The following is an 11677-nucleotide window of genomic DNA, read 5'->3' as shown; positions in this document are numbered from 1 at the left end:
TTTCAGGGAGTTTGTTGAGTGGTGGAGGAAGTGTTCCACGTCTTCAGGCCACTCCAGAGGACTGGGTTAACATGGTGAATGCTTTTCAGAATGGTTCTCTATCTAGCCGTCTTGGCATTCCGATGATTTATGGAATTGACGCGGTTCATGGACACAACAATGTGTACAAGGCGACGGTATTCCCCCACAATGTTGGGCTTGGATGTACAAGGCAAGTATCTAACACTCCATTACATGGAAATTGCTCTTATAGTACGTGTTAGCATCTATCAAATTTTCAAGAATTCTCAATTTCAGATACCATATCCACCAAACTTTCTCATATAATAATACTGTATCAGCAATCAAAAACTCGCTAACTTTTGTTCACTAGATCTTCTGATTATGTTTGAAATATAATTTAGCAGGAGTATCCCACTGAGAAGTACAGAGTGGGTTCTGTGACTTCCATTTTGGTTCACCTTGATCAGGTCCTCAAAGCCATAGTTAAGTTTAACTTTAACAAGGCTTGCTTGGTTGCAGGGCTAGCTATTTTCGTTAAATCTACACCGCACATAAAAAATAAAAGAAACAATTAAGTATTTTGATTGGAGCACTGGAATGATTACTTGCTTGACTCACAAACCGATCATTGAAAATCTAAGTGAAATTTGAATTGTCCATTGCGTCTTTTATCCTACCTTAACTGTAGTAGAAATTTTAAACTTGATAGAACTTTAGAAAATTAAAAAAGATTTGTGCTTTTATCTATCTGTGATTTTATCGATATTCTCTCATGTCTAACTCGCTATTAATGATCAACTTCCCATCATGTAGGGATCCACAACTTGTCAAGAGAATTGGTGCTGCTACTGCTCTTGAAGTTAGGGCTACAGGAATCCAATATGCTTTTGCCCCATGTATTGCGGTAAATAACCAAATCCGACAAAAACTTGCTTTCATTCTGCTAAATTCCTGATGTATTTGAATTAGTTTTACTTTGGGTAAGCAATTTTGAGGCTTTGAGTTTTCTCTGTTTCTTGAGTTTTAATCTTTTTGAACCTATACAGGTTTGCAGAGATCCAAGATGGGGTCGGTGTTATGAGAGTTATAGTGAGGATCACACGATCGTCCAAGCAATGACAGAAATTATTCCTGGATTACAGGGAGATATCCCACCTGGTTCTCGAAAGGGAGTCCCTTATGTTGGTGGAAAGTAAGAGTTTACTTCCTTCTCTTTTTAAGCACATATACTCCACAATAAAGTTGAATTTGGTTTATAATCCATAACAATTATCTTCTTAACTCTGTGTAGGACAAAGGTTGCGGCTTGTGCGAAGCACTTTGTGGGTGACGGTGGCACAGTCAAGGGCATCAATGAGAACAATACAGTGATCGACTGGCATGGTTTGCTCAGCATCCACATGCCTGCTTACTACAATTCAATCATCAAGGGTGTCTCAACTGTCATGGTTTCCTACTCAAGCTGGAATGGAGAGAAGATGCATGCTAACCGTGCACTTGTCACCGGTTTCCTCAAGAACAAACTTCGGTTCAGGGTAATAGCCATTTAGTAAATGTGGATTTCTCTGTTGTTGCTCAAACTTGAAGAAACAAGTCTAACTATTGTGTATTCTGCCTGAATTATTAGGGTTTTGTCATCTCCGATTGGCAAGGCATCGACAGGATCACCACACCACCTCATGCTAACTACTCACACTCTCTCAAAGTAGGGATTCACGCCGGCATTGACATGGTAAGACACAGTGGCTCCCTTTTATATATAAATTTCAACTTTGGTTTAACAGTGTTTTTCTTTTCCTTTATCATTCTCCGATATAACTAAATTTCAATGAAATATGTCACAAAATCATTAAAGCTCCAATTCATTCCGGGTATTTTGCAGGTCATGGTTCCCTACAATCACACCGAATTTATTGATGATTTAGCCTACTATGTCAAGAACAATGAAATTCACATGAGCCGGATTGACGATGCTGTGAAGAGAATTTTGCGTGTTAAGTTCACCATGGGTCTATTTGAAAACCCTATGGCTGATTTCAGTCTGGTCGATCAGCTTGGAAGCCAGGTTTGTTCGTTCATTAGTTGCATTCTTTCAGTCCTTAAATAACACAACTCCATCAGAACCCATGAAAGATTACTTCCATGACCTATTGTGTTTCTTTTAATGAATGTTCATTGTCTACTACTAATTAGGGATGCAGTGGGTCGGGTTGTGTTCGTGTTGTGTTGAGGTAAGGGTATTATGAAAATTTACCAAACCCAAACCCAACCCATTTATAAATAGGTATACCTGACCCAACCCATATATAGCCCTATTTAATAAAATTCTAATCTTTATTGGAAAAAATAAGGTCCTTTTCCACTGCCAAAAATAAAATGTCATTACTAAAAATAAAGTCACACAACTGTAAACTAATTTTAATGGTAAAAAATAACTTTTTTTGAATTTCTTTTTCAAAGTTTGTAGAATATTGTCCTTAACAATCATGTGGCATTAGATCATGTTTTTGGATGCCATAAGGTGATGTGGTTAGAACACTTTCCTTACTAACTCAGTAAAGAAAGTGTTTTTCAATATTATTATTATTATTATTGGCTAAGCAAACTGTATTTCATTATCACATGAGACATAACAGCCTTACTTGGTAATATCTTAAATCTTGGTAATATTTTGTCCTTAACAATCATGTGGCATTAGATCATGTTTTTGGATGCCATAAGGTGATGTGGTTAGAACACTTTCCTTACTAACTCAGTAAAGAAAGTGTTTTTCAATATTATTATTATTATTATTGGCTAAGCAAACTGTATTTCATTATCACATGAGACATAACAGCCTTACTTGGTAATATCTTAAATCTTACTGAGAGTCATTTTGCCAATATTAAGAATCAAACACTACATACCTCTAGATTTTAATGAAAAAATGGAGTAAAAAAATATAAATATATATAAATAACTTATATTAAGAAAATTGTTTTTTTTCTTTCCCAAACTAAAGCTTAACCATTTATTAATTTAAAAATATCTTAAAACACCCTTTATATTTTATAGAATTTGATTAAAAAAATGTATTATGAAAAAGTTCTAGGAAATTCTAGAAAAATGAGTAATTAAAAAAATTCTTAAATAATTGCTGATATATTTAAGATTACACAGATTAACTAAATAGGTTAGGCGGTTTGACACCCAAAACCCAAATCCAATCCATTTAATAATCATGTTAGACGGGTTGACACTATTATGACCCAAACCCAATTAGGCTTGACGCAAACCAGCTAACTTCATGTCTTTTTCGAGTTGTGTTTGCGGGTGGGTCGTGTTGAGATTGCTACCCATACCCCTACTACTAATGATGAAACCACTGGTTTCTTGAACAGGCACATAGAGATTTGGCAAGAGAAGCTGTGAGGAAATCACTTGTACTTCTGAAGAATGGGGAATTTGCAGACAAGCCCGTGTTGCCTCTCCCCAAGAAAGCATTGAAGATCCTTGTTGCTGGAGGCCATGCCAACAATTTGGGCAATCAATGTGGTGGGTGGACAATCTTGTGGCAAGGAGTTGAAGGAAATAACCTCACATCTGGTATGTGCCCCTTCACTACATTCATTGATCTCTTTTATAAAAAGAAACAAGTATCCAATTTTAATAAGAAAGCATTTTCACTAATGGAACACTCTTCTAAATAATGAGCAGGAACTACCATCGTTAGTGCCATCACAAGTGCAGTTGACCCAAGCACCGAAATCGTCTACAGTGAGAACCCAGATGCCGACTTTGTCAAGTCCAACAACTTCTCCTACGCCATTGTTGTTTTGGGCGAGTCTCCTTATGCAGAGACTGCAGGAGACAACATGAATCTTACCATCCCTGAACCTGGGCCGAGCACAATCACAAACGTGTGTGGATCAGTAAAGTGCGTTGTCGTTCTCGTCTCTGGCCGACCTCTCGTGATTGAGCCTTATCTCTCCCAGATGGATGCCCTTGTGGCTGCATGGCTCCCAGGCACTGAAGGTCAAGGTGTGACTGACGTTCTCTTCGGAGACTATGGATTTACTGGAAAGCTTTCGCGCACTTGGTTCAAGACCGTTGATCAGCTCCCAATGAACGTTGGGGATGCACATTATGACCCACTCTTCCCAGTTGGGTTTGGTCTAGAAACCAAGCCGATTACATCAACATAGGGAGCTAGTTGTTTTCTTTGCATAGTTACATTGAGAGTTCTAGTATATATTTTTTTTTTTGTTTTTTTCCATTTAGTTGGGCAAGATTTGCCTTTATATAATTTAGTTACAGATACCATTTAAATCTATTTTGCACCTTTGTGAGGATTGATTTTGATATTAAATTTAATTAGGCATGTTTACTGGTTGTGGCTAAAGTTTGAGAAATCACATAACCATTTATAATCTTACCCTTGGCTTATCTAACAAAGCATTTAATATCTAAATCAAAGATCTTTGAAAGATCTCAGTTAACATTTTCTACTTAGATTTCCCTGTTAAATTATTTGATGCGATTAAAGGATATAAATGTTTTCTATATTAGTTTGGTGATCATCTCTTGATCAAAATTTGCAATATGTTCTTGGAGTGGTCTGATATTGATACATTTTATACATACAATTCTTTAAATTCAACAATAATTCTAAGTTGTCCCCAACAATAGAACCAAAATTAACAACCTCAGTCTTATGATGTATCCGCAACAGAACATCATTTATCATTTCAGCTTAGTACAAAATAGGGCACCCAATAAGCCAGAAGAACCATTTGTGAGCGTGAGCATTTTAAAGTATTTAGAAGATATGAAATATTCCTATATGGTAATTGAAATTTTTTTATCAAACAGGATATATGTAAATTTAATTTTATAATCATTTTCAACTAAATTTAAATAAATGCATGTAAGTAAAACAAGAGAATTTTCATTACCGAATAGGGCAGATTCCCTATATGCTAAATATGGCACAATAATTTTGGCATCTCAGTGAAAGTAATGTGTTTTTAAAATATTTAGATTAGATTAGAAGTGGAGATATCCCTATATGATAATGTAATTGTTTTTTTACTAAACTGGGTACTAATGTTCTTGCATTTATTTAAATTTACTTTTATACCCTTGTTTTTTTTTTAACTAAGGAAAAATAACACTACGTGAAAATACACAAAATTCGACATCCCAAAACCGTCGAATTATGTAACTATTCGTCGGCCTTGACCGTTGAATTGATCCGTCAAATTGGGCCTTGTCGAAAAAACATTCGACGGTTGAGAACCATAGAATTTTTATATAATTCGGCGGCCCAAAACTGTTGAATTTTAAAAATTAGACGGTCCAAAACCGTCACATTTAGTAATTCGATGGCCCAAAATTGTCGAATTTAGAATTTTTAACAGAATTTCGACGGCTTTAGACCGTCGAATATTATATTTTCGACTGTCGACTTAATTTAAAGACTAATGAAAACTCTTTTTTATGCATTTGTCTTCAACTCATACCTGCGAAAAAAATCACACATTCATATCCATATCGACATTCACATCCCATCCACCCCAATTTGCATTCAAGCATTCAATTCATAGTATCAAAGAATAATAAGATTTAAAAAAAAAATTTACTTATGTAAGTCAAAATTTTAATCTCACAAATTGTAAGAATTCCTGAGATCATGTTCACATACATCAATGTAATGAAGTCTAAAACCTAAAACAAGGTTTTACCATCCACTTTTGATGGCATGGACCTAAAACAACCAAGTTCAATCATGTACAATGAGTGTTTTTTCCGTTGAATTTAGATTCCACAGTAACTTGAAAGACTTCTCGACATCGAAATGAAAGAATGGAACCCCTTGTACCACAAATGAAAGAATTTTAGATCTTCACCTTCAACTTTTGGAGATCGAAAAACACCCAAAGTTCATTGGTTCTAGTTGGCCAACTCAAAGTTTTATGTTGTTTGACTCCATGAAGATGATCCCATAGAGCTGAAAAGGCTACTCCAGTTTGGGAGACGGACACGCTTACTATGCCTTGGTACCATCCAGCCACTGCTGTTTGTTTCTAGCCCCAAAGGCACGTCCCGCCTCACCATAGGCTGAAGGACTTTAGACTTCTTCCTTGCCTTAGCAACAACCTTGGAGACTTCTTATGCATTCAAGCGTGCCAGTGCTCTTCACTGTTCTATACATCTGCATGAACACGACACACACACAAAACGGTAAATGACTCTTCACGTCAATTTCAACTAATGCACCATCTGCATGTGTATACTTATTAATGTTGCACTCCATATACTCTTGTCTTTCTCGGATTTATTTGAAAGCCCTTAAATCCAAAGTTGTTTTGCACCTATCCCTTAATACTCTTATCAATTAACAATGTCAATAACATACACCAAGGGACACCTTCTAAGATATGAGCAGTTACCGCATATATAAGCAAAAATTCAAACTTTGCACATTGATCATTCAAGTTTGTATGCCAAATCATGAATGAAGAAGAAATGTAAATGTTGATATATTACTGAGCTCCAGGAGCCATACCGCTTGCATAACCATATTTGAATCCATTAGCAATCACCGGAGTGTGGTAGTTTCCAGCAGCATTTGAGGCTGTATGGCTGTTAATTTGCATCAGTAAATCAAAAAACATTAAGGGTATGTTTGATTGCATGGAAAGTGACTTTCCTTGGAATTTGAAATCCATGGAAAAATTTTGATGGAAAATAGGTAGGGTTGAAAAATCAAATTCTATTGTTTGATTTTACTTGGATAAAATCATGGGAAAATTAAATGAGAAAAAAAAAGATGGAGAAGAGGAGGAGGAGAAAGAAAGATGAGAGAAGGGGGAGAGGAAGAAGATAAGTGGCGGTGGCGATGGTAGCGACGGTGGTGGTGGCGGTGGCGGTGGTGGCGACAATGGTGGTGGCGGTGGTGATGATAGTGACGGTGGCGGTGGTGGTGATAGCGGCGGTGGCGACGGTGGTGGTAGCGGTGACGATGGCAACAGAGGTAAGTGAGGAAGAAGATGAGGGGAGAACATGGTGGTGGAGGTGGTGACGGAGGTGAGGGATGGAGAAGGAGAAGGAGAAGAAGAAGAGAGAGAGAGGAAATGTGGTCGGAGATGGTGATGACTGTGACGGCGACGATGATGGTGATGGTGACGATGGTGAGGTTAGTGTAATGGTGGTGGTGGTGGTGAAGAAGAAGATATGAGTGTGAAAAAATTGGAGATGAAAAATATGGGTGGATTTCACTTTCCCACTCATATGGGTGGGAAAGTGAAATCCATGTTTTGGTGGACTTTTTGATTGAGGTGGAAAATGAATTTCCATTTCCATGTGCAATCAAACACTTGAAAAATATCATTTTCCATGGAAATTCATTTTCCACCCTATTTTCTATGTGCAATCAAACATACCCTAACAGGAAAATGGGTTTAGTGTATTGGGATTAACATCACAGCATCGCTGGAATGCATTGGATCTTGTAAAATGGATGGCATCCGAGCAATATAAAAAAAAAATTGTAACTAATAGTTGTCCCTTGATCCCAACCCTATACATATATAAGGCGACTTGCCTTCCATGACCATCAGCATCGAAAGGGGAAGAATAGTTGCATGTGGCATTAAAATCACCAGCAGCAATTGCAACACGTGCAAAGTATCGTGCCCTTACTATCTTTCCATTGCATGCTTTTGAATTGAGCGCTTCACCTATCTCACATTTTCCCTTGAACTTTCTAGGAGTGCTTTTTGATGACTTGTTAGTAAAGCTGGGATGGTCAGGATTGATGCCAGTGTCAATAATACCTATCACCACCCCCTCACCAGAGTTCTGTGGTCCTCCCAAAGTTGGCCAAACATTAGTAGGGATTCCTAGAAATTCAGGTATGTGTGTCGTTAATTTCACCATCTTTAAGTCCTCATGGATTGTTCTGACTCCTTTTGCATTTCGAAGAACTTTGAGACCCTACAGTAATATCAACATTCTGTTCTTAAATATGTACGTAACAAAACTTCAAGATATAATACTTTGATGAGAGATATTGAATACCACTATGGTTGATACTTATATTTGTTTCGATGACATGAAGACCATATATATTATGAAAAATTATGAGTAATAGAGCAAGTTATAGGCCTCATATTGAACAAATAGAAGTCATGTGCAAATTTCATTACTAACATGAAATATCCCTTTGTAGTGGTGTAATTCTCATTTATTAGTTTCCATGATTTTTAAGTTTTATGATTTAAATCAAGATTAAGTCCAATGGTTTAAATCAACCAATATACTTCAATGTTTGGTGTTGCCACCAAGTAATTTTGTTTTTAGGGAGATCAGTAACTCAAGATGCAAAAGAACTTTTACATTGAGACTCATCTAACTACCCTTGCAACTTAGATGGTTAGGCATTTTGATTACTTGTTCTAACCAAAACGCATTATATAGATACCTCTTCAAACGTGACATGTAACGCGAATCCATTGAGAAGATGGGTGTAGTTGTAAAGTTTGGTGTAGGAGCCTATTTGGAGGAGAGACTCTAGGAACTTGTCATGCACATTAATTATGCTTTCCTTGTACACCATAGCATTTTCATCACTCCTACAAAGTAACCATATGTTTAACATAATTACCAAACCAAACAAAGTAAAGCAAATTTACCCCTTTTTGCATGTAGTGGTGCTTCATAGCATCATTTCTATTGTTGACAATGTTTAAGACCTGCTTTTGAGGTCTAGAAGTGCTTTTAGAAGGCTAGAAGCTATGGGTTTTTTGGTGAAATCAACTAAAAAGTAGTTTTCGGATGTGTATGAGTATAGATAAGTAAATAGAGAATCCTAGTAACAGTCCAGGGGCTTTTCTTCACTAAGTAAAAGATGGATACATTTTCATCAAAAAAGGTAGTAATTTTCATTTGGTTTCTAGCTTATGAGGGGATTTAGAAGTCAAGTACCCACCAAACATGTTTTTGACTTTAGAAAACGCTTTTAACAAAAGTTAAAAACCACTATCAACCTATTGTTAAATTCTAAATTCTACTTATAAAGACAATGAAGACCAAACCAGATTCATTGAAGCCCACAATCCTAATTCAGACACGTGAAGAACCAAATTTGCTAAAATCAGATTCTTATCACTTGCATTTTATATTTCGGATAAAGCCTGATCAAAGATCCCAAAACAGAACAAAGATTTGAACCATAGGAAATACCTGCATGAGAACACTAATGTACTACTTTCACTATTAATGAATTTCAGAACATAGGTTATTGCTGAATGTTTGAGGGTAATGGATTTATGATTCACTGAAAAACAATTTTTTTTGTTGAGATTAATTCTTCTACCATCAAAATCAACATTTTATTTTATTGTTGAGATCAACATTTCTTAACAAAAAATTAAATAAAATACTGTTGAATTAGGAGGAGATATGTTAACAAAAAAATAAAATAAACAACAAAAAACAGAAGCATAAAAAAAAAGGTGCTCACAAAGCAAAGAAAAAAAAAACAAAGAAACACTTATTTTGACTCTGTAATTGGTATTGTAATTCAAGAAAAAGCACACAACTAAATAAAAATAGAAAATTACAAAGGATAAAGAAGAGTAATGATTTTCTGACTCCAATGTACCATCTTGCCTCTCATATAGAGGTTGTACAACAGGGTGAGATTTCCTATGGAGAATATCAGGGAACTCGATACTCAAAGTGATCTCTTGGAGCATGGCTCATCATTGGGAATCCCTTACCCAGAGTGACAAGTGTCTACAATGGTGAATAAAGCTACTTTTCATGGATGACCAGCCATTCACCATAAGTTAAAATACGCTTCACCAAAGGACATTTTACAAAAATTGTCATCTAAAACTTACCAATCTAATTGTTTTGGACTTTGTGAGTGTGATAGAACTCAAATTTCTGAAATGGATAGTTGAGATTTCTTATAAAGAATAAATAATTAACAAACACCATGTAAACTTGGCATGTCATATTCAACTTGGTATTCTTATCAGCATGCACATCCAACAAATCAACATTGAGGTCATATCTGCAAATGTCATTGGGAGGCATTAAAAATATATTTTTTTTTTTCCAGAAATTGATCAATGAGACCATTGAAAGGTATACCCTATCAAGTCCAAACTCTCAAAAACTTCCTTAAGATTAAGATGTTTCCCATCTTAGAATATGACAACCTTCAAAATAAAAATGAATTAGGATTTTTACAAAAAAAATCCATTAATAACTCTACGATTAAAAGTTCATTTTAACACAAACAAGCTCGGTAAACTAGATTAAAGCATTTAAAATAGAATTTCAACAAGATTAAACTGAAATTATGAGAAAATTATAAAATGTACCTTTTAAAAGGCTAAAACAAGGCTGGAAAAAGATTTCTGGATTTGAAGTAGATCAAAACTCCGTTGATGAAGTGAAAAGAGCTAGGTGTTCTTTGATTTGAGCTAGCTCTGGTTTGATCAATCGGTGTTCTCGAATGCCTCTTGAATATCTGGTTTGATCGGTGTTCAATGTTCTCTAATGCTTCTCGAAAGTCTGCTCGAATGGTCAAAACATTGTGAGTGTAGATCGAAGAGGGAGATTGAGAAGAAATTCAGAGTCGAAAGGGATTAGTGAGTGTACATCGAAGAGGGAGATTGAGAAGAAATTCAGAGTTTGTGAGTGTAGATTGAAGAGGGAAATTGAGAAGAAATTCATAGTTGAAAGGGATTTGTGAAGAGAAGAGGGAGATCGAAGAGAAATTCCCAATCTCTGAACTTTTCTCTAAAACCATTCATTTCCAGAAAATCGAAATAGTTTTCATTTTAATTTATTAAAAAAAATAAAATCGATGGTTCGTTGGGCTAGGGCTGTCGATTTATTTTGGTGGGCTTAATTACGGGTTTTGAGTCGGCAAATATAAACATGAGATTTGGACCGTCGAAATTAATGCTAAATAAGTGCAGAATTTGGGCTTTTTTGACGTAGTGTAATACCGTTTTTGGTAATGTAATTATCAAATAGGAGATATCCTTTACTTTCTAGATATTTTGAAAATGATCATTTTTCTCTTATTCATATGTATTCTTTTCTTTTGTCTTTCATTGTTCATTTCCTTGGTTAGTAACCTTTGTTTTAGAATTTGATTTCTTCTTAATCTTCTTCTATTTGAATCTTTCTTAAGCTCAAGTTGTGAAAAAGTCAAGGAAGGTAGCAAATCATGATCAGACAGTAACTCCAAAAGTTCAAAAATGAAGAAAAAGAAAATGGGGCCTGCTAGGTTGAAAATCCGAAAGGATGGTCTTGGCAACAATTAGAATAAAGAAAAAAAAGCCTGCTAAGTTAAAAACCTAAAAGGGTGACTTAGGAAAAAATTAAGGCAAGCTCACAAGATTGAAAATCTGAAAGGACGACTTTGACAACAATCAGAGCAAAGATAAAAGAAAAGAAAGCTCGCTATATCTTGTAGACACCCCATTTTTGTACTCGCCTGATTAATCAACTCGTCAACCTAATCGCAATGATTCCCAATGATGGATGTGTATTCCATTGCTTTATGTTGTTACCAGATGTGTTTCAGAAATCCGGATGAGGTATCTCGAACTGACAAAACCTTAGAAATCATGCTACGCTAGGAAAATACGATCCCAGAAACATAGAA

The 11677-nt window shown here is 35.7% G+C and overlaps 2 protein-coding genes across 2 annotated transcripts; one reads left to right on the top strand and one right to left on the bottom strand.

Annotated features, from left to right (window-relative positions):
• Positions 1-4311, top strand: LOC147400242 (uncharacterized). Its single transcript, XM_086445855.1, has 8 exons — positions 1-211; positions 817-907; positions 1050-1195; positions 1295-1538; positions 1631-1735; positions 1886-2068; positions 3384-3588; positions 3700-4311. The coding sequence occupies exons 1-8, from the start codon at positions 72-74 to the stop codon at positions 4185-4187; spliced, it is 1602 nt and encodes a 533-aa protein (XP_086301981.1). The 5' UTR covers positions 1-71; the 3' UTR covers positions 4188-4311.
• A 2216-nt stretch (positions 4312-6527) lies between these two features.
• Positions 6528-9743, bottom strand: LOC147400241 (subtilisin-like protease SBT2.5). The gene is made up of 4 exons (XM_086444543.1): positions 9658-9743; positions 8468-8618; positions 7589-7980; positions 6528-6627 (listed from the first exon to the last, which is right to left on the bottom strand). Exons 1-4 carry the CDS (start codon positions 9741-9743, stop codon positions 6528-6530), a joined length of 729 nt encoding a protein of 242 aa, XP_086300669.1.
• Positions 9744-11677: the final 1934 nt, after the last annotated feature.

Source organism: Akebia trifoliata, chromosome 6 (assembly GCF_017979445.1).
Source record: "Akebia trifoliata isolate Shusen 1 chromosome 6, ASM1797944v1, whole genome shotgun sequence".
Taxonomy (NCBI): domain Eukaryota; kingdom Viridiplantae; phylum Streptophyta; class Magnoliopsida; order Ranunculales; family Lardizabalaceae; genus Akebia; species Akebia trifoliata.
The sequence above is the reverse complement of the archived record's forward strand: the minus strand, read 5'-3'. Positions and strand labels throughout refer to the sequence as shown.

Excerpts from the sequence above, each read along its gene's own strand:
- LOC147400241 (XM_086444543.1), bottom strand. The coding sequence starts at position 9,743 with ATGCTCCAAGAGATCACTTTGAGTATCGAGTTCCCTGATATTCTCCAT. Across the intron at positions 8,619-9,657 it reads GTACAACCTCTATATGAGAG|GAGTGATGAAAATGCTATGG; the intron begins GCAAGATGGTAC and ends GTTACTTTGTAG. Across the intron at positions 7,981-8,467 it reads TACATGTCACGTTTGAAGAG|GGTCTCAAAGTTCTTCGAAA; the intron begins GTATCTATATAA and ends ATATTACTGTAG.
- LOC147400242 (XM_086445855.1), top strand. The coding sequence starts at position 72 with ATGGTGAATGCTTTTCAGAATGGTTCTCTATCTAGCCGTCTTGGCATT. Across the intron at positions 1,539-1,630 it reads AGAACAAACTTCGGTTCAGG|GGTTTTGTCATCTCCGATTG; the intron begins GTAATAGCCATT and ends CTGAATTATTAG. Across the intron at positions 3,589-3,699 it reads AGGAAATAACCTCACATCTG|GAACTACCATCGTTAGTGCC; the intron begins GTATGTGCCCCT and ends AATAATGAGCAG.